At 45.6% G+C, this 23103-nt stretch overlaps 1 protein-coding gene across 1 annotated transcript; it reads right to left on the reverse strand.

The window, feature by feature from the left end:
- Window positions 1–223: 223 nt before the first annotated feature.
- Window positions 224–1265, reverse strand: LOC130022316 (zinc finger protein 420-like; the record flags this gene model as incomplete). The annotated part of the gene is given in 2 exon segments (XM_056113063.1): window positions 224–262; window positions 264–1265. Coding segments are annotated over 2 exon segments (1041 nt in total), but the record flags the coding sequence as incomplete, so codon positions are not given.
- Between the last annotated feature and the right edge of the window lie 21838 nt (window positions 1266–23103).

A 23103-nucleotide genomic window follows, 5' to 3' on the forward strand; every position in this document is an offset into this window, starting at 1 on the left:
TCTCCACTGTGAATTCTGGTATGATTCCGAAGGTACTGAGATTGACCGAAGGCCTTCCCACATTCTTTGCAGATATAGGGTTTCTCTCCAGTGTGAATTCTCCTATGTTCACTAAGTCTTGAGGCTTTAGCAAAGGCCTTCCCACATTCCGTACATATATACGGTTTCTCTCCAGTGTGAATTCTCCTATGTACAGTAAGTTTTGAGGCTGCAGCAAAGGCCTTTCCACATCCCTTACATATATATGGTTTCTCTCCAGTGTGAATTTTCCTATGTACAGTAAGTCTTGAGGCTGCAGCAAAGGCCTTCCCACATTCTTTGCAGATATAGGGTTTCTCTCCAGTGTGAATTCTCCTATGTACAGTAAGTCTTGAGGCTGCAGCAAAGGCCTTCCCACATTCCTTACATATATACGGTTTCTCTCCAGTGTGAATTCTCCTATGTACAGTAAGTCTTGAGGCTTTAGCAAAGGCCTTTCCACATTCCTTACATATATAGGGTTTCTCTCCAGTGTGAATTCTCCTATGTTCACTAAGTCTTGAGGCTATAGCAAAGGCCTTCCCACATTCCTTACATATATACGGTTTCTCTCCAGTGTGAATTCTCCTATGGACACGAAGGCTTGAGGCTGCAGCAAAGGCCTTTCCACATTCATTACATATATATGGTTTCTCTCCAGTGTGAATTTTTCTATGTACAGTAAGTTCTGAGGATGTAGCAAAGGCCTTCCCACATTCCTTACATATATACGGTTTCTCTCCAGTGTGAATTCTCCTATGTACAGTAAGTCTTGAGGCTGCAGCAAAGGCCTTCCCACATTCCTTACATATATACGGTTTCTCTCCAGTGTGAATTCTCCTATGTACAGTAAGTTCTGAGGATGTAGTAAAGGCCTTCCCACATTCCTTACATATAAACGGTTTCTCTCCAGTGTGAATTCTCCTATGTACAGTAAGTCTTGAGGCTGCAGGAAAGGCCTTTCCACATTCCTTACATATATAGGGTTTCTCTCCAGTGTGAATTCTCCTATGTTCACTAAGTCTTGAGGCTTTAGCAAAGGCCTTTCCACACTCCTGACATATATAAGTCTTCTTTCCACTATGAGTATTCTTATGTCTATAAAGAGACGAGGTGTGAATAAAGGCCTTCCCACAGGTCTGACATTTATGAGGTTTCTCTCCACTATGAATATTCATATGTCTATTAAGATCTGAGGGCCGATTAAAGGCCTTCCCACATGTCTGACATATATAAGGCTTCTCTCCACTATGCGTTTTCATATGTCTATTAAGATCTGAGGGCTGAATAAAGGCCTTCCCACATGTCTGACATTTATGAGATTTCTCTCCTGTATGAATTCTCCTATGTCTAAAAAGATGTGATGATTTATTGAAGGTCTTCCCACATGCTTCACACGCATAAGGTTTCACTCCTGAATTTATATTCATATGGTCATGATGGAGTAACCCTTGACTCACGCTTTGTTCTCGGTGCTCACTTTTCCAGGGATGCTGTCCACTGTAGTTTTCTAAGGGAATTCCACAGTGCTGAGAACATGGGGAGGCTCCGCCACATTCCTTACACTTAGATGGGTTCTGTTCACAGTGACTGTGATTGAGAGTTTGTCGCTGTGAGGGACTCACTATAAACAGTGCTTCTTTCCCTAGTGGCATCCAGACTAGGGGATTTTGTGACTTTGAACTGAGAACACCACACTCCAAGGAACTTTTTCCAAGGGAGGGCTTCTTCAGAGTGAGGTAGCTCTCGCCATTCTGATCACCCTCAGAAGACATCCCACACATCTTGGCATCCTCATGGGGTTGAATGCAGGATTGCTCACTAGAGATATTGTCATAGAGTGCAGAATCAGAGATATCCCACTTGGGTTGGTTGCTTCCCTGTAGGAAGAGCAGAGAAGGATTCCAATTATTAACTTATTCACCGAGTCTTCCTGTCAAAAAACTGAGCCTTCAGATGTGGTTTCTTTTTGGGGGGGGTCACACCTGGTGATGCACAGGGGTTACTCCTGGCTCTGCACTAAGGAGTTACTCCTGGCAGTGCTCAGGGGACCATATGGGATGCAGGAAATCAAACCCGGGTTGGCCGCGTGCAAGGCAAATGCCCTGCCCGCTGTGCTATTGCTCCAGCCCCAGGTGAGGTTTCTAACATATGCACCACACAAATGTAATTACCTACGTAAGGATTGTCTTATTATAGAATAACTTCGTGTAAATGTAAGTTCGACGCACAAAATTGATGGAAGCAGATTCATAAAATTCTGTGACTTCTCCCCACCTTTAACTTAATGAAGGAATATAACTGGGAATAATTCCTTCTATAGAAAACTGATGCATCCATTTCAAGAGAAAATGAAATACAACCACAGTGGGTTTGATTAAAGCTCAGAGTGGAACCTGTGATGAAAGGGTGAAGATAACGCTGCATCCTCACACAGCTGAGACAGACCACGTGGCTATTGCAAAGCTCTCACCACAAGTGATTGCTTTCAGGATCAACAAAGTTTTTTGTTCTTAATGTTTTGTAGTTTCTATTTATTGGGGGTTGGGTGGGCAGAGGGGCACACCATGCAGTATCTAGGATCAGTTCTGTGTGTCTACGGTGTCTATAAGGAGTGCTGGGTAAGGATCATCCATCCCTGTGCAAAGCAAGTATATTTCTCACTGCATTATCTCCAGGGCCCACAAATTAGTTTTTTAAATGACTATAACTGTCAAGCAAATGAAAACTCACAGCATTTTTATACATGGTTGATTTCAGCACCTAGTAAAGCTAAGGGTCCTCTACCCCAATCATCAGGCTTTGGAATTCCTCCCTGCCATTCACAGCCCTCCACCCTAACAATCACATATTTGGTCCACTCCCCCTGGCATAATAATTTATTCCGAATTAAAAATCTTACCAACTCACTCGTACTTGCAGACCCCATACCCAAATCAAAGTGCTGTAATGCCAAATCTTGAATCTGTGGTTTCAGCTCTGAAACTGAACACAACATGCAGTTAAAGCAATTGTCAAAAATGTAACAAAATGATGCCATGTAGTTGGAGTACATCTCTGTGGTATTCAAAGTCCATAAAATCCTACACTAAAGAAAAGATTAGGTTAGTGGAAAACGGTAAGGATCTTTGCAATTCAACACTAGGTTTTGTTTTAGTTTTTGAGCAGACCTGGTGATGTTCGGGGAACCAGGTTATTGAACAGGTCACTTTCAGGCACTGCAAGGCACTCCCTGCTGTACTATCGTTCAGATCCAAACTAGCTCTGTTATGGTCTTACTTAATCGAAAGCCATGGAAGCAACTTACAGAGTCATTCTGGACAGACATACGATGGGAATGAAGAGGAGTGTGAGTGTGGCACAGACCCATGGATCCAGGAGTCCAAGGCCCCAGCCTCAGCAGCGTGTTTCATACATGCTCAGGGCACCCATACACTGCACAGGGCCTGAGCCAGGAAGGGTCCTCAGACACTCACCTAAACACAAGTCTCTCCTCCCTGACCTCAGGGCTCCTCCTTCCAGCCAGGAGATCACCGCAGGCTTCATCCCAGTGTGCCCTGCCACAACAGAGACAGAGGCATGGATAAGTGACAAGGAAAAGGTGACAGGTAAATCCCAGTGTTTCCTGATATAAAGGCATGAACACAATGTCCATTTCCAAATTGCCACATATTTCTAGTTATTCGAGAGGTAAGACCCAAGAAAATACCACAAATACAATAGACCAGCCCTTGTGTATGGCCGACAGGGTGTTGATCAGCACAGTATGTTGTTGGTTTTTGTCTTGTTTGGGGTCTAACCTGGCAATGCTCAAGGACGACTCCTGACTCTGTATTCTGAAATCAGCACTGCTGGTGCTTGGGGATGACATGGGATGCCGGGGATTTAACCCAGGTGCATTGCTTGCAAGAAAATCACTTTCCTAACCATACTGTCTGTCTAGGCCTAACACCACATGGAGTTTCCTGAGCCCCTCATGAACTCATCAAGAATTTCAGTAAAACTAAGTGCTTAATAAATCTGGAAATGGCCAAAGGTGGCAAGAGACCCTTATTTTGTTAATCTAAAAATGTATCCAGAAAGAGAGCACAGCAGGAGTTTCTCACAGCCAATCCAGTTGCAATACCCGACATCCCCTAGGGTCCGTCACGCCAGCCAGGAGTGATCCCTGAGTTCAGAGACCAGGAGAAAAGCCTGAGTCCTGCTGAAGTCTCACAAGAACCATTCGAAGTATCTCCAAGCACTGAAATACGGCAGTGTCAGATGAGTTGAGAGAAGATATATCAAAGCCCCAGTGGTGGGAGAGATAGTACAGCACATAGGACAGAAGTGCTGCACACACATGTGGGTTTGATCACAGGCAGCCCATAAGGTCTTGGAGCAAGGTCAGGTGTGGATCCTGAATACACAGGCAGGAATAATCCCTAATCACAATCACAACCATCCTGTTATTCGTCGATTGCCTCAAGCAGGCCCCAGTAACGTCTCCTTCGTCCTAGCCCTCAGATTTAAAAAACAAGTCCCATATTCAAGGCTCTTTCAGAATTAGGAGAATGAGACCCTTCATTATTATTAGTATTTGGCATATTGGGTACTCCACGGGGAGTTTGCCAGACCCTGACATGTGGGCAGGTTACATTCGGTAGCCTGCCAGTTTGTCCAAAGTAGGAATGAGAAGATAAGATGTCGTAAAGGGTGTGATAATCTCTGGATCCTGGCCCTTACGTTATTATTATTATTACATAATAATAATTATTATTACTATTATTATAATTACTATAATAATTACTATAATAATTATTATTATTACTATTATGTGAATGTAATAATGAAAAGAATCAGGCCGTAATCCTGATTCTTTTTTCCTAATACCTAAGGAAAAAAGAGAAAGTAAAATCCGTCTGATTTGAGTGCCTGGTGCAAAAATATTGGGAGTCATGCACCAATGTTTTAAATTGCCAAGAGGTTTCAGTCCATGGTATCCCGGTTTCTGTGCACTCTTAGGAGTCATCGTTTAGCACAGAGCCAGGAGAACTGTGGACTGTGCTCCCTAAACAAAGGCAACAGAAAAGCCAATTAAACACACGGAAGTTTGTGTAGTACACAAAGTCAATTGATTCACCAATGGATGAAACTATTTAAAGGGACCTGAGTGATAACTGGGCAGATAGGGATCTTCCCACGGACACAGTCGAAACGGGTTGATCTGAATCACCCCACAGGGTCCTGCTACTCCACAAGACTGATTCCTAAGGACAGAGCTGAGAGTAAGCCCTGAGTATCCACAGGTGAACCCTAAAAAAACAGGGAGGGAACAAACACCTCATGGCTGTTCAACATACCAGCCCGTCAGTCACAGCTACTGTTGGACACACAGCTGCGGCCCAAACCCAGGGAGCCCAAGCAGGTCTGTCCAGACAGGGTTGGCTCCACACTGCTCTCACCTACAGCCTGCAGATGCTGGTAGGTCTCCAGCATCACGTCCTTGTAGAGCTTCTGCTGAGAGGCCGCCAGGCATGACCATTCCTCCGGGGTGAAGTTCACAGCCACGTCGTGGAAGGTCACTGCGTCCTGAGTCAGCACACAGGGAGGGTGGCAGTTAGAGTCTACCTTAGTCTCATTCCCACTACTGTGAGGCCAGGACCCAGAGTCCTATATTGTCGCTAGTCCTCTCCCCTTCGAATGAACCAGCCTCCATGCAGACGCATGGCTGACGGGCCCCAGAAATCACATAAGGCAGCTGGATCTGTGAAAGTGGGAGGATGTTATACAGAAAGTTCTCGGATATATCTGCCTTTCCTGGTAACCCAAGGTCCAATTCGAGCACCACTGGTCCAGTGAGCACTGTAGAGAGGATCACCTGACCGCAGACTTGTACGATCCAAAAAAGCATCCCTGGGTGCAGCAAAAACGACTGCACGCTCACCGCTGCACCCCCACAGCACATGACTACTAGGACTAAGAACTACAGTCCATATAGACAACTACTCAGAGTGGTGCATGGCATGTGTGCCTGTAAGAACACACTGCTCAAGACCGCCCCAAATCCCTCGCAAAGAAGGAGAAGTTTCTTCACCCCAACATCTCTACTGGCCTCAGAGATCCTTGGCTCTTTCTCCTTGCGATCAGCGCATGCCCAGAAATCCACACATAACTTTATGTGAATATAAGACTGTATGGCTGAGAAGGCAAGGCTCTCCAGAGCAGGAAGGACAAAACAGGGGAAAAATAAGTCCTGGGGTCCACGTTACTGTAGTTGACAGTACGCAAATGTGGCCAGCACACCCCAGGGCATTCTGATGCCCATCAGTTGTGAATCCAGAGAACAGAGTAAAGAGGATGGCTGAGTACAAAAACAATGCAAAAGAAAATGAAGCAGCAGGTTGGCGTAACAGGACAGCTGCTCCGGGAACAGCGTGTAGGACTGGCGATCCCCACCATCCCATATGGTCCCACAAGCACTGCCAGGGGCAATGCCAGAGTGCAGCACAAGGATTTCTTGTGAGAATCCTTTGCAATGTACCCCAAATTGTTGATCATCGATTTGCTCGAGCGGGTCCAGTAACGTCTCCATTGGAGACTGCTGTTACTGTGTTTGGCATATTGAATACGTAACAGGGAGCTTACCAGGCTCTGCCGTGCGGGCGGGATACTCTCGGTAGCTTGCCGAGCTCTCCGAGAGGGGCAGGGGCGGAGGAATCGAACTCAGGTCGGCCATGTTGACTGCGTGCAAGGCAAACACCCTACCGCTGTGCTATCACTCCCAAATAAAACAGAAAATTCAAGACAAAATCTTTGGACCTCCAGCATCCCATTGGTTGCCTAGACATGTCAGGAGTGATCATTGAGCACTGAGCTTTGAGTATTCCTCATGCACCGCTGGGTCGGTCCCACAGCCAAATATGGCGCGGTCTGATCGGAAGTCTCAACTTGGAATCCATCCAAAAGAAACTCAAAACAGATCGCCCAGGAAACCCGGGCACTCCTGGCACTACCTCATGCCATTCTGTCCCTCTACTCCTACCTTTGGACGGTTTATCAGAAGCCGCATCACCACCTTCTCCCGCCACTGTTGTGCTGAGAATTAGCAGGAGGCTCTGTGCAAAGACCTGAAGAAGTCAGAACAGTGAGCACCAGAGAGCAGCACCTCCTCCCACCCCTGATCTCAGACCAACCACACCCGCATAATCCCACCTCAGGGAGACAATGGCAGAAGCTCCTGTCTCCACTGGGGATGGAAATTTTGTTGGCATCCATGCTGCACTTCAGGATAGGAGCCTGGGCCCAGGCAATAGGAGAGGAAACGACAGCCCTCTCTGGTCCCCGAATTCCTCCCTGAATTGCACAGGAAAATCCCTACAGGCCCAGCCTCGGTCTGACTCTGAGTCCCGGTGCTCCCAAGTACTGGCGCCCCTGCAGCTGGCAGCAGTGCTGGCCCCTGGGAACTATAGCCTGGATGTGGCTCTGCCATGGGGAAAGTCACAGGGACATAGAGTGCACAAAGCTTCAGCCACTCTCCTGCAGCAGGGACAAGAACATGCGCCTGGGCACTCTGTCCTGGGGACCAAGATCACTTCTGGGTACAGTTGGGTCAGAGGCACAGCCCTGCTCTCTCGCGCTGGACCTGAGACCTTATGGGTCCTGATTTACTCTATCCCTGAAACGGAACATCTGCGTGAGCCTCAGCTAACACTTGCTCCTGCCGTCCAAGAACATATTAGAAAACTGCGCAAACGGTTGAATAGAAAAATAATTCAAATAACCAGTGCATTTACTAGGGTCCATAATATGAACTGTCAGGAGTTAAGACATGAGCACTGTAGATTATGACCAAAAATACTGCAACAAAAAGGCAAATTCGAAGCACAAGAAATCAACAGAATTCATGTGCAAAATGAGAGGGAAGAACATTTAAATAGACAAATAGCAGGTCCTTAAAACTTTGATTGTCTGGTATGGTTTTCCATGAATTATTATTCTCTTTTTCTACGATCACACGTTTTCTGTGTGCATGTGTATGTGTCCGTGCGGGTGCGTGTGCATGATTTTCTTCTTTGAGTCAGAACCAGCATTGCTCAGGGAGTATTCCTAGCTCTGCACTCAGGTTTCACTCCCAGCAGGTGTGGGGACCAGTGGGATTCAAGACACAGAACGTGGGTTGGCTGTGTGTAAGGCAATCACCCTACTTGCTGTACTTTTGCTCCGCCCCTTCCTATATAAATTTCTTCCAAAAATACTAGGAGTGAGTCATGAACACAGCTCTTCCCTCTCCCCGCACACACAAAAATATTCTTTAAAAAATAAACATTAAAAAGCCCTTTGGAGCTGGAGTGATAGCACAGCGGGTAGGGTGTTTGCCTTGCATGAAGCTGACCCAGGTTCGACTCCTAGCATCCCATATGGTCCCCTGAGCACCGCCAGGAGTAATTCCTGAGTACGAAACCAGGAGTAACCCCTGTGCATCGCCAGGTATAACGCAAAAAGCAAAAAAAAAAAAAAAAAAAAAAAAAAAAAAAAAAAAAAACCTTTACCCTCAGTATTTACCCGGATTCCAGTGGTTGTCTGCTCAAGGAAAGATGAAGAGTCAGGTCTGCCTTACAGCTTGATGTGAAGGACCTGAAATTCATGATCCGGAAAAAGATACACCAGTATTGTTGGACAGGCAGTAATGTGACTTGGGCGTTGGACCAGATGAACCGATCAATCCTCTGCATCCCATATGGCCCCCAGCAGTGCCAGGGATAATTCCTTAGCTTAGAGGCTAGAGTAAGTCAGAAGCATCTCCGGGTGTGTTCCCACTCCCCCCAAAAATAAAAAGAATCAAAAATAGCCCCCCAAATACGTTTTCATTGGCAAACCTCAGGCACCTGCAGGTCCCCTTCCCCCCCCCCCCCCCACATACCCCACATAACCCTGGCTAAAACGGCAGACAATGAAGATGACCAGCAAAATATCTCCTGCCATGAAGTGGAGGGGCTGAAGCTCTGCCTCTCAAATCTGGAGATTCTAAAGAAGCTAGGTTAGGGCCGATGGTTCAAACATGGGACTGCTGGGAGGGTTGGTACGGCCAAGACCCGGCTGATTCTCGCATTCACCCACTATTGCCCCATCCTGGAGCTGGAGATGATCGTGGCCAAAGAGGCCCCCCGGGATCACACACTCACAGCTGCCACCCCTGAACCCTGAGACAGCCTCCACTGCACCCCCAAAGCTCCGCATCCCCCTAAAGCCTCCACCGCACCTCAGAATACACCTGGATTTCAGAGAACAAGTGAAAAACTAGGGCAAAAGTGCCCCCCAAGCTGGCTCGGCCCCTCAGCTCAGAGTGTGGAAATGGGAAGGCGCGGGGTGCTCACAGGAGGCTGCTCGAATCCTGACACAAAACCCGCCTTCAGAATCCCTCTTTAAGGATAGAGCGCAAATTTACTTGTCCTTTGGCAAGGATACAACAGCCCCAGTGTCAGTGTCAGGGATGGAAAATGAACTATGACATCACTTATGACATCACTTTTATTTCCATAAGGTGCCTTAAAGAGCCAGAGTCTAGGCACTGAGAACCACTTTGCCTCCTAGGTGAATCAGTACTGCAAGGGGGATGGACTCAAAAAAAGGCATGGAGAGGCAAATGCTGGAGTGGTCGGTCACACACTATGGGGCCCAGGGGTAAGGAGAAGTCCCCTGATTCTGCAGTTGTCACCAAACATTGAACCAAAGGTATCTAGACACACAATGTTACCCTGGCTCTTGCAAATGATCCCTGAGCTCAGACACAAGAGTAAACACTGAGTACTGTATGCTATGGCAAAAAATATAAGAACAAAAAAAGGCAAATTCTACCGAAGGGGGGGAAATAATGTGCAATGACAAATTCTAGAGTGAAACATTTAAAGAGTCAAATTTCTGGTCCTTAAAAATTCCCTATTCTTGATCTTTCCCTGCTACCGAAACTCTATTGTTCTTTCTCCATTTTGCATCTTTCTTAATTGTATGTGCATATATGTGTGTATATACATGGACACAGTATGTGCATATATATGTCTTTGTGTGATTTTTGTTTGGGGGCCACAAACGGCATATTCAGTGCTTACTCTTAGCTTTACACTCAGGAATCACTCTGGTACAGAATATATGGATGCAGGGGTGGAACCTGGGTCGACTGCTTGGATGGTTAAATCCTTACTCACTGTACTATGTCTCTGGCCCTAACTAAATGTGCTCCTAGCACAGCCAAGGTGAACCCTGAGCAAATGTCCTTACTCCTGAAAAACCAAAACTAAGACAGCAAGATGTTTAAAAAACAAAACCCTTTACCTTTGTTGGATTTGAGTTCTAAACAATTTAGGTTTATCATTGGTCCATCATTTCTCTTCTGCTACAAGGAGTTTAGGCTTACTGAGTAACACCCATACCAATGCTCCCGAATCACTCCCATTTCCTTAGTATTCATCTTTAACTTCCAGATGCTCTGCTTCTCCTATGCATTAGTCACCCATTTCCCCTAACCAGAAACTGTGAATTGTAAAGTCAAATTCTTCAGAGATCTCTGGATTTTGAATTTGTGAGTCAAATTTTGACTTTCTATTTCCTTAATGTCCTCTGCAGTTTACTTTAGACAAATATCCTTTTTGCTCCTGGACAAGGACCAGTGCAGTCCCAGTTGGGAAGATTGTGCTGGCAGGATCGGGATGGCCATGCCCCCAGCCCTCAGCTTTGTAGAGACAAAGGAAGACAATGTTATGCTTTTGTAACTTCAGAGTTATTTGACTCCAGATATTATACGCTCCTGGGCATTGTCATATTTATGAGACTTAAGCTTCAGCTACTCTTCTTTCTTAGCACCCCAAAAGCAAGAGACTGGATGGACCCAGGATAGTTGTGAGCTACCCTGGCATTAAAAAGGGACAGGTAAGCACCATAAAAATTTTTGTCGTGACCCAAACATAAATAACTGAGTAAGGATCCTGCTGGGGTTAGGAAGGACTATCCTATCCTGGGGAGTGTAGTCTGGGAGCTATAGGAAATATTCCCAATAGAGATACCCTATAAGCTTAATAGATCTTTTACTGTGTCCATTCAAATTAAACAGAAAGATTAAGTGTCAATTTAGGATGATTGTTTCAATGAATATGAGCTAAGCAAAGAAAAAATATGTCCTTAGAGGAAATCCTGCCCTTGAGCTGATCTCGCCTTCTGAGTCAAAGTTTTGTCCTAGAAATTTCTCTTCAGGGAAGGGCTTTACATCCTCTGATTGTACAACCACATCTCTGTGTATTTGCTACCCCTAACTCTGTGGGATGGGGAATAAAGCCTGTGGGAGATGGGTGAAGAGAGGGATAAAGAACAGTGGGAGACTGGTATAGGTGCAAAGGAGAATGGAATAAAGAGCAACTGATCACTGTGAGTCCACAAAGTAAAATGTGCGGGTACAGTGAGTCCACAAAGTAAAATGGGGGTCCCTTCCCAACAGAGACAGAGAGACAGGGAGACAGAAAACCACACCGTAAGTGAAAATGGCCCATTTAATGCAGAACAGCTACCATACTTATAGAACATCTGAGGGGGCGTGAGATAAGGACATAGGAGTGACTGATCATTTATGCAGATAAACATTTGTCAGAGGAAATTCTCATTGGGAGATTCACCCAAGGAGACACTCTGTCTCCCAGGGACATCTACATTGCTTTTATCTTTTCATCTAGTTGTATAATTTATCAATACTTGCGTTGTTTGGATAAACAGAGCAAGAAACAAAGATCCCAACACTTAGTTCTCTGGGCTTTAAGAGCAAATAAGGATTTTAACACTTAATTCTCTGGGCTGTGAGAGCAAGCAAGGTTTTACTGTAAATCCTAGACTCAGTCCTCAGGCCAGTTCAGCTTGTCCTTCCCCATGGGGTTTCTGTTTCTTAAGCTGTAACAGTTTGCATCAAGACCATGCATTTCTGCTTTCTACAATGTCCCATTTGGATACCGGGGTAGTTTTGCCACTTGCTCCAGGTCCATCCAAGTCCCACGGCAGAACCTCCCTTTTGGGGTGTTAGGAACTACAGCAACTGAAGCATGAGTCAAGTAATGATGACCAAGCAATTATACCCAGGTTTAGATAACTTCAGAGTCAATCAACTCCCAAATATTAGGAGCACAGCATTGATGTCTTTCTGGTTTAACCATAGACACTGTTGTATAGTAAGTAAGTAAAGTAAAGTAAAGGCCCTCCCGTTGTTCATCGATTTGCTCAAGCGGGCCCAGTAACGTCTCCATTGGAGACTTTGTTGTTACTGTGTTTGGCATATCGAATATGTCACTGGGAGCTTGCCAGGCTCTGCCGTGGCTGTTGGATAGTAAAAACATAAAAAGCTATAGGGGAAACAGAAAAACGGGTACAAATACACAGCACTTCAACTACAAAGCAGTACAAATATGAAGCTGAGAATTAAGAGAAAGTTATGGCTCATAAGTAATCAAGACTGACTTGGGGAACTGAGACAATGAGAGGTAAAATACAATGAAAAGGTTAAAGATAAACTTTAACTAAATTAGGGATGTAAGCAAGGACATGATAAGCTTTTCTGGGAGGAGCAAATGTGGAAATTCAGAGATGAAACCTAAAACATTGTTAAGTTAATATCCAGCAGATCACCAAGAGCCTGGCCCCTGTTTCCTTCTTTGATCCTCTGTCACCCTTCACCGGCCAGGGTGGGGATATCAATCATTGCCACCAAATGCACGCAGCTCATGTCCATACATTATTTGAACACAACTCTTAGTACTCAGTGTAACAGCCGCGTTTTCCCTGATCAGGGAGAGATGAAGAGTCAGGGTGCAATTATCAACTTGATTTTAGGGTACAGAAATTCTACATGTTAGAAAAAAACAACAACAATGTGGAGTCAGAGAGATAGTAAGCTGGGAGGGGCGCTTCCCTTGCTGACGCAGATTGATAATCAGCATCTCACGTGACCCCTAAAGATGACAGCCACTTCGCCCCTCACCTGCAGTAAGAAATGGAGGCTGATCAAGCTTCTTGCAGGCAAACATCTAAATGCCCTGCTGTGATGTCACTTCCGGTTCTCCTAGCAGCCTTAAAGAGCCAGACACCAGCTGTGCAGAGAACAACTAGGAAAATGCAGGTAAATGTGTAAGGCTGGCTGGCTGGCTGGCTGGAGTGATAGCACAGTGGATAGGGTGTTTGCCTTGCACACAGCTGGCCCAGGTTCAATCATCTGCATTCTATATAGTCTCCCAAGCAGGGCCAGGCATGCAGAAGAGCCAGGAGTAACCCTTGAGCACCTCTGGATGTGACCAAAAAGAAAAAATAAAGTGCACTGTAGTGGAATGGGCTCACATGAAGGAGTGAAGAAGAGGTAGCTTCAGTGTTCAGTCACAAAGTGTGGATCTGGAGATAGAAGTCAACTAATCCTGTATTGCACCCTTACTCTGAAGCCAGCCATGGAGATGCAGATAGAAACTTATCTCATAACAACCCAGAGAGCCGGAGAGACAGTGGAACAGGAGGAAAGGCTTCTACTTCTTAACAACACAAGAGCAGTGGACTCATGCTTATAAGAAAAACCCCAGGAGGCAGTTTCAGAAACAATATTTCAAACCAACAGTGCCTGAGGGGTAGTACAGTGGGTTGCCCACATGCCTTGAACTCGGTCAACCGGAGTTCAGTCCCTGACATCCCCAATAGTGGCCGGGAACCACCAGGAGTAACCCTTAAGTACTGTCGGATTTCCCCCAAAACGAAAATACATAATTAAGTACATAAAACACAGCATACAGACCAACCTCCATCATGGAGGTGTGCATGGGGCTTAAGGCAGCAAACCACACTGGTCACTTTGCAGCCTGGCTTGGCCTTTTGCACAGATCTACATGGTGTTTACCATTTTGGTGAATATTAGATTATTAGGATTTTACTGCTTCCAAAGTAAAAGTCTCAAAACTTTTATCCTCTATGTTTGTGTACAGCGAATGGAAACCTGAATACAAGGAGTGCAGATATGCTACAGCGAATGGAGTGCTTTCTTGCATGTGGCTGACCTGGACAAAATTATGGACAGCACAGCGGGATGTGGCTCCCAGAACAGAACACAGAAAGGCCTGAATAATGGAGGTTTGGCTGTCTATTCAATGTCAAAAGGGTTCACTGCATCATCGTGGTTGATCATCCCCTGCAAACCTGACCTCTGAGCCAAGCCAGAGTCACAGCAAAGAATAAAACCATGGTGAGTCTTGACAGTATCCAGCAAAATGCAATTTTGTACCTATTTAATTCGTATTTATTTCCATCCACCTTGCTCTATCACTAAGAACCATTATTTACCAGTTAACTTACTGGGAAGACCAAATGCCAGGACAATGCCATAACCATGGTCCAGGTGATAATCAGCGAGTACATTTCACTTATGGTATTAGTATCACAGGAAGCTTTCACATATACCAGGATTATTTACCTCCTTACTGAACATTTGTCTCAATCCCCCACCCACTTGTTGAAAATAAAATTGTTTTACCTAAGGTTCATTTTCTGACTCCGGCCATTGTAATTATGGAAGTGATTGATCCAGAATAACTATTTTCATTTTTATAATGTATATATATATATATATATATATATATTATGGAGTATTTGTGGGCTGGAGCGATAGCATAGCGGTACGCATTTGCCTTGCACACAGCCAACATGGCCGACCCGAGTTCAATTCCTCCAGAGATGTGATTCATCTCTGTTAGCGCAAGGCATTCCGGGGGTGAAGCCTTCAGTGATCTCCTGGCTGGAAGGAGGAGCTCTGAGACACGGGAGGAGAGGCGTGTGTGCAGGTGAGTGTCTGAGGACCCTTCCTGGCAGAGTTCTGGGCACTGTGGGGGTACGTTGAGTGCAAGTGAAAAACGCTGCTGACCCCGGGAGCCTCGAACTCCTGGATCCAGGCCTCTGTGCTGTGCTCACACTGCTCTTCACTTGTCTGGACTCTCCCTCAATTATGATACTGCACTTTAGTTTCTTGGCGTTGTTATCATTTATCCTGATGTGTTGGTACATACGATTCACAGCCCTTGGTGTCCCGCCCCTCCACCCCCCGCCCCCAGTCTGTACATTAGCAGCCTGGCTGCACAGCCTACATTGGTCGGGTGCTTGCAAAATATCTTTCGCCTTTTTCTGTAAATAGTGAATGAGTGATCCCGTAACAAAGCTAGTTTGGGCCTGAGTAATAGTATAGTGGGGACTGTGCTTACCGTGCACTCAGCCGACCTTGTTCAATAACCTGCATCCCATATGTGTCCCGAACATCACAAGGTCCGGTCAAAAAGTAAAACCTGAACATCTTGTGTGGATTGACATGCTGCTCACACGCATCATCTAATCAGATCTTCTGTTTGTTGTGGGCCTGTTTGGATTGTGAGAACCAAGGAGATGTCCTCCACCCACACTGCCTCATTTAACTACATTTCTTTCAATGAGTTCTTATACTGAGTATTGCATTTGATTTCAGAACTCAAACCACAGATTCAGGATTTGACACTGCAGCAATTTGATATGGGAATGGTGTCATTGAGTATGAGTGAGCTGGTAAAATTTGGAACAGATATTATGCCGACAGGATACTCGGTGGACCAAGTGTGTGATTTTTAAAGTGGAGGGCTGGGCACTACAGAGAGGAAATCTAAAGCCTAATACTTGGGGTTGAGGCCCTTAGCTTCACTGGGTGGTGAAATCATTGCTCAAAACCTAAAGAAAGTTCTATTTTTTTCCTGAATCAAAAACTTGATATTTCATTTGATTGAAGCTGGAAAATTGTTTCAAAATAACTATTTTGGGGCGGGAGCAGTAGTACAGTGGGTAATGACCCTATGGGGTGCCAGGGGCCCACTGCTGATCTTGGATTTTGTTTTGTTTTGGGTGATTTTGAAGAGGATGAGCCACACCTAGTGATTCTCAAGGGTTACTCCTAGCTCTGCATTCCAGCATTGCACCTGGTATTGCTTGGGGGACCTGTGAAATGGCTGAGGCCACCAGCCCAACCCATTGTCCCTGACCTGATATCCTTCTTGTTCCTCCATTATGCTGCTTTGTTTTCTTCCGTATTTATTTTTGTGCCACATTGGAGGCGCTCAGAGCTTCATCTTGGCTCAGTCCTCTGGGTTCACAACTGATGTCATCAGTACCCCCGGGATGTGCGGGCCCCTAAGTGCCCTGGCAGGTACAGGGACTCAGTCCCAGGACGTGTGTTTCCCCTCTTTTGTCTTTTCTGCTCTAGAAAGCCTTGCCTGCTGTGTCATACAATCACATTCACACGATGTTGTGCACAATTCCAGGGATGCTCTTGTCCCAGGGAGATGGAGCAGAGGATCTCTGGGACTGAGTCACTACTTTCCGAGACAGATTTGTGACAACCCTGAACCAGGATTTCCGAGTCCTAAAGGCACATATGTTACACAGAGTTTTGAGTACCTCGCTGAACATTGAGTTTCCCTTTTCATTCCTAGGACAAGAGTTGTGTGTATGGGGGGATGCTTAGTATTTGGGGCCACATCTAGGATCACTTTATTGGTCTCTCTAAGTCTATGTTCAGTTGTTACTCTTCAGTGCTCACTGGACTAGTGGTGCTGTGTTTGGCCCTGGGGTGTCTGTGTGTAAGGCTGACACCTAATAGGAACTTTGTACTATAGATTTCTCACATTTTATCAGATCCAGCTTCCTTAGAATGATTTCTGGGGCCTGTCAGCCAGGAATTTTGAGTGGAGGCTCGTTCTTCCTGAGGGTAAACACCCTGAGCTGAATGCTTCTAGATTCCTGGTGGTTTCCTACTCACTGCCAAGGGAATGGACTGAGAATGGACCCTGACTCCTGCTCCTGTATGTCTCCTGACTGAGGATGCGGTGACCTTTACTCATGTGGCCATAACCCTCACCCCAGGAGTGGATATGCTTGGCCATACATGAGAGAAAGCTTTATAGGGACGTGATACTGGAGACCTATGAACATCTGCGGGCCATCAGTGATAGCTGCATGGGAGTGTGTGCCAGGAGAGACCCATAAGGCATCTTGAGGACTGGACAGGGGCTGTGTGGCCATTATTCTGACAGCCAGGATGTTTGACAGCTGTGGATTTCGCTGTTTCTCTACATCCTTTCCTTTTCTCTGTTTTTGTTATTGGGCCACACCTCATGATGCTCAGGGGTTACCAAGGCCCTTCACTCAGGGATGACTTTAGGTGGACTTTGGGGTCAATCTGAGATACAGGGCATTGAACCAGATCAACCACATGCCAGCGAAGCATCCTCCACATTGTACTGTCGCTCAAGCTCCTGTAAAAAGTTACTTCCATTGCTAAATTAACTTCTTGTACTACCCTTCACTTCAGTGTGTTTGCTTTGGTTTGGTTTTGGTTGTCCTTCTGGCTCTGTGATGAAGGATCGCTCATAGCAGTGCTCAGGGGCCCTTGGGGGTGCTGTGGATTAACCTGGTCAGCAGCTTACGAGGCTGGTATCTTAACCTTTGTACTACTGCACCAGACCTGCAACTTCATTTATTACTTTTTTTTTTGTTTTGACTTAGTTTGCGTGCTAGACCCGGTAATGCTCAGAGATTATGCCTGGTTATTATTGAGGAATTTCTCCCAAAAGTGCTCTGGAATCCATATGGATGCCAGGGATAAAACCTGTATGTGTGTATCAGGCACTTGCCCACTATGCTGGACTATCACTCCAGCCGCTAGTCCATTTCTTTCTTAGAGCCTCACCCCATCAGTCTCTGCTCTATTTCACTGCTTGGGGTCACTTCCAATAGTTCATGGGAGACTTCAGAAGGACCCAAATTTCACTCTTGAAATGAAACTTGGGTCTTATGTCCCTGATATCCACCAATCTGGAGCATATGGAAAGTGGAGATTCTGTTCATGCCTTTTCTGTCATTTCACTTCTTTTATTAGGACACATGGAGTAGTCCTAGTAAGTTGTCACTTTTTTCCTTGTCACTAATCCGTACATTGTCTCTGTGGAAGCAGGGCATTCTGAGGTTGAGTCTGGGTTATCTTCTGGCTGGAAGGAGGAGCCCTGAGGTCGGGGAGGAGAAGCGTGTGTGTGTGGGTGTGTGTCTGAGTACGCTCCCTGGCTCGAGCCCTAGGCAGCGTGTGGGTGCGGAATGTGTGTGAAACGTTCTGCTGACCCCGGGAGCCTCAGGCTCCTGGATCCAGGTGTCTGTGCTCCCTCATGCTGCCATTCCCTCCCCAGGTCTCTCAATCACAGAATGATCCTCACTTTGCTTTCTTGGCTTTGTCACCTCATGTGTCAGGAGTGCAGAATCACGCAATGGTTTCTCGGTGCTCAGTCCCCCTGCCTTATCAGCCTGGCTGTACAGCCTGCAATGTCAGGTCTCTTTCCAGGCACAGCTGGATGCTCTGCCCTCACTGTCATGCTTATCTTTTTTTTTTCTTTTTGGGTCACATCCGGCGATGCTTTAGGGTTAGTCCCAGCTCTGTACTCGGGAATTGCTCCTGTCAGTGTTCAGGGGACAATAATGGATCCTGGGAATCAAACCCGGGTCAGTCACGTGCAAGAGAAATGTCTTACCCACTGTGGTATCACTCCAGCCCTGTCATGTTATTTTTGCCATCGGATAATTAGCATGGCTTTTCATAATATCAACAAAATGATTTTGGTTTTGTTTTGGGCCTGAAATACTCAGCCGTTTTTCCTGGTTGTTCACAGGGGTTACTTTGGTGGTGCTCAGGGATCAGCCCCTGTCAGCCTCTTAGAAGGCAAATGCCCTACCTGCTGTTTTCTTCTACCCACTAAGGAATATAGTTGACTTTATGTTTAAATATTGAATGAGGGGGCACATAACAAAGCTAAATGGAGCTGGATAGATAGTACACACAAGTGTGCTTCCCTTGCACAGAGCCAACCCAGGTTGAATCTGGACATCACATATGTTCCCCCAGTCATCACTGGGTCTGGTCAAAAATGAAAACTCAGAAAGCTAATTTGGGGATTGCCAAGCTACTCACAGCGATTCCCTCAATGGACTTCCCTTTGCTGTGGGCCTCTGTGGACTGCGAGAACCATGGAGATGTTCTCTACCTGCTCAACCTCATCTAATTATGTTCCATTTAATAAATTCTTTTTTTTTCTTTTTGGTTCACACGTGGCAATGCACAGGGGTTACTCCTGGCTCTGCACTCAGGAATTACTCCTGGTAGTGCTCAGGGGATCATATGTGATGCTGGGAATCAAATACGTGTTGGCTGGTTGCAAGCCAAACGCCCTACCCACTGTGCTATCGCTCAAGCCCCACATTCAATGAATTCTTACATTGCATTTTTGTTTAATTTCAGAACCTAACCCTGGTATGTGTGGTTGAAGAATCTACCCTACCTGTTGTACTATCTTTTAGCGCATAACTTTATATTTTGTATGCATCCGATTTTGTTTTGTTTTGTTTCATTTTTCGGCCATGCTGTGATATTAGGGGTGACTCTGGGTTCTGCACTCACATATCACTCTTGGTGTTTGCTTGGGGGATCATATGGGATCCGGGGATTGAATTGGACCAGTTGCATGCAAGGCAACAAAAGTGAAGATTGTGTTCTTTGCGTACTTTCAGTAACTTGGCTGGCTATTTCAGGGACATATGGGCTAGGCCTCTCGCCTTTTCATTGTCACTAGTCTCTACATTGATTCTGTGGGGGAAGGGTATTCTAGGGTGAAGCCAGCTGTAATCCCCTGGCTGGTAGGAGGAGCCCTGAGGCTGGGGAGGAGCGGTGTGTATGCAGCTGAGTGTCTGAGGACCCTCCCAGGCTTGAGCCCCAGGCATTGTGGGTGTGCCCTGAGTGTGTGTGAAACATGCTGCTGACCCCAGGGGGCCTCAGGCTCCAAGATGCAGGCATATGTGCTGTACTCACACGGCCCTTCGATCCCCTGGGGTGATCTGGTGCTTTGCTTTCTTGGCTTGTTCCATTCTTCTTCATTAGTCATGTGGGTCCTTTGTACCCCTTTCTCTTAATAAGCCTGGCTCCACAGCCTGTATTGCTGGGGTACCCTTTTCAGGAGCAGCAGAACCACCTTGCACCCCGCCCTCTCTGTCACTAAGCTTGTCTTTACCCTCAGATCATTTGCATTTTTTGAGTATACGAATATATTTTGTTTTGTTTTGGTTTGGGGTCTGATGTTCCCGAAGGGTTTATTCCTGGCGGTCCTCAGGGGTTCCTTTCGGCAGTGCTCAGAATAATGCCCCTGTCAGCCTTATGCAAGGCAGATGCCCTACCTGCTATTCTCTCTCTGACCCATTATGAAATGTTCTTTTGCTTTTATGTTAAAAAGTCAATGAGTGAGCCCTTAATAAAGCTAGATTGTGCTGAAGTCATAGTATAGTGGGGAAGGTGCTTGCCTTGCACTGGGTTAGATTCACAGTATGCTATATGATCCCCAGACATCCCTGGGTCTAGTCAAATAGAAAACCCAAAAGGGTAGTGTGTGATTGCGAAGCTCCTCCCGGCGATACTCCCAAAGCATCTTCCCTTTGATCTGGGTCTGTTGGACTGTGAGAACCACAGAGATGTCATCCACCTGCTCAGCCTGTTCACCCAGGGTCGTTCAACTAATTCTTACCTGACTTGCTGTGATTTATTTCAGAACTCAAACCACAGCTTCAGGATTTGGCATAGCTATAATCTGACTTGGAAAGAGAGTCACTGAATAGGCCTGAGCTGGGAAGATTCACACATTCTAAAATGAATATCATTTTCAGCAGTTTATTCCAAGCTTATCTCAATTCTCCTGATTCTCTTTCCATGAATCTCCTTCATTTCTCTTGGACTCTCCCTCTCAAATTCTCTCTTGATTTTTCCTTTGTCCACTCTTACAGCCTTAGTTATCTCCCAAATCATCAGGGGTTTGGGGTAGTAATTACACATAGCCAAGGTCATACAATCAATGGATGTATGGTCCCTCTCTTGGGGGAGGCTTCTTCTAGGACAAACTTTTTCAGCACAAGGACCAACCTAAAGGCGAAATGCCATCTTTGGGTGTGTTTTTCCTTCCCTTAGTCCAGTAACCATATAAACATTCATCTTAATTCTACTCTTTAATAATATTAGTAATTTTGTATGGACACAGTAATAGATACATAAAGCTGGGGACATCTTACTATAGATCTCAGACTACGGTGATCAGGCAAGATTAGTCTGGCCCATTTCAATGACAGAGTACCTCACATCTATCCCTGGGTCCATCCAGTCCCTCATCGTGACACTGCCTTTGGGGTGCTAGGAACTAAGGGCAACTGAGGCTTAGATTGAGAAAGCAGATATCCAGGTATGAGGTATTATTTGGAGTCAATTAACTCCCAAGTTACAAAGTCAGAGAATTAACTATATTCCTATGTCTATACGAAAAGGACATTGCTCTAAAGTAACTATGCAAAGGACATAAGGAGAAGAGAAAAGCAGTTTTTCACTCATATTTCTGAGGATTCAGACCTAACAGAGTCTGATTAGGAGAAAAAGGTGACAGGCCAGTTGGGAAAGCAAATCACAGAGAAGGAAGTTACAGAGAAACACAGAAGAATGGGAGTGCCTCAGGAGCACTGTGGTAAACCTAAGCTCCCTGTGGCAAGGGAGGAAGGACATAGCAATGTTAAACCTAAAGTGTTTAGAGCTATATTCCAAGAAACAGATGGATGGGAGTGCCTCAGGAGCATTGTGATGGGTGTAATTCAATAAACCTAAACTCCCTGTGACAAGGGAGAATTGACATCCCGATGTTAAACCTAGAATGTTTAGAGTTATATTTCCAACAGAATAGTGTAGTAGTTGGTCTGGAGCAATAGCACAGTGGGTAGGGCATTTGCCTTGCACGTGGCCTTTGAGGCTGCCCTGAGTTCGATTCCTCTGCCCCTCTAGGAGAGCCTGGCAAGCTACCAAGAGTATCTCGCCCGCTGGGCAAAGTCTGGCAAGCTCCCCGTGGCGTATTATATATGCCAAAGACAGTAACAACAAGTCTCAGGATGGAGACATTATTGGGCCTGCTCGAGCAAATCAACGAACAATGGGAGGACAGTGTGGTAGTGGGAAGATAAGGGAAGTTGAAGATAGGGACAAATCTCTAATGAACTCCAAAATTTGGAGTATTTGTTCACACCAGCTTGCAGGCTGTTCTGCTAGCCAAAGCAGCAGTCTCCCAAGAGAAGCACAGTCTGTTGGTTAGAAAAAAGCATATCCTGATGCACCTGTCCTTTTCATAAGCACCCACAAAATTAACTTCACCAGACCCACATCCTGGTACCCCATAAATTTATATAAGCATAGGGATGCAAGCATAGTTACCGAAGCAAAGAAAAGCGAATGCAGAAATAAATCATCTATTGATGTTTACTACCTCACTTTGGGGGGACCCTTACCTATTGTTCCTATTTGCACACTGTGATGATCTGGCACCCTAGTGGAGTGGTTACAAGAAATTGAGTATGTTTATGGAATAATTCTGCTAAGAAGCAAACTTGTAAACTAAATTTCATATTTTTACGTAACAAACACCGAATCATCATAGCCAAACAATAGATTTACATGTCTGAAAAAGAGGCTTTCTTCTCCTGCACAACTGCTATACAGTTTTTCTTGCCCACTGGTTCAAATTTTGAAGAATTATAGCTTTATAAATCATCAAGTACTAAAATATTAAAAGACTAGCTGCACAGAAGCTAAGGGACTTTCCGTTCATTTATCTGACCCATGTAGAATCACGGCCATGTAGACCTTGAGCACTGTTTGAAGAGTTGCTGCGCATAGCTCTCACGGAATAACTGCAGAGCACCCTTTGCTCTGAACACACACGAAGACAGACACAGGAATTTTTGCTTACACAAATATCTTCCCAGTCATCACCAATCCCCGAGTCCCCTTCTGGGCTACCCCTGACCCCTTTCTGAGCCACGTGATTCACTTAGTTTCTAGCTCTCTCCTATCATTGTGAAAATAAACAGTTGAAGCTACTCCAGACCTGGACTTACAGTGCGATACAAATGAACGTGGGGACTCAGAGAGATGGTCTGGGTGGCTGTTCGCCAAGTATCTTTGTGAATTTT

Source organism: Sorex fumeus, unplaced genomic scaffold, assembly GCF_029834395.1.
Source record: "Sorex fumeus unplaced genomic scaffold, SorFum_2.1 ptg000019l, whole genome shotgun sequence".
Taxonomy (NCBI): Eukaryota; Metazoa; Chordata; class Mammalia; order Eulipotyphla; family Soricidae; genus Sorex; species Sorex fumeus.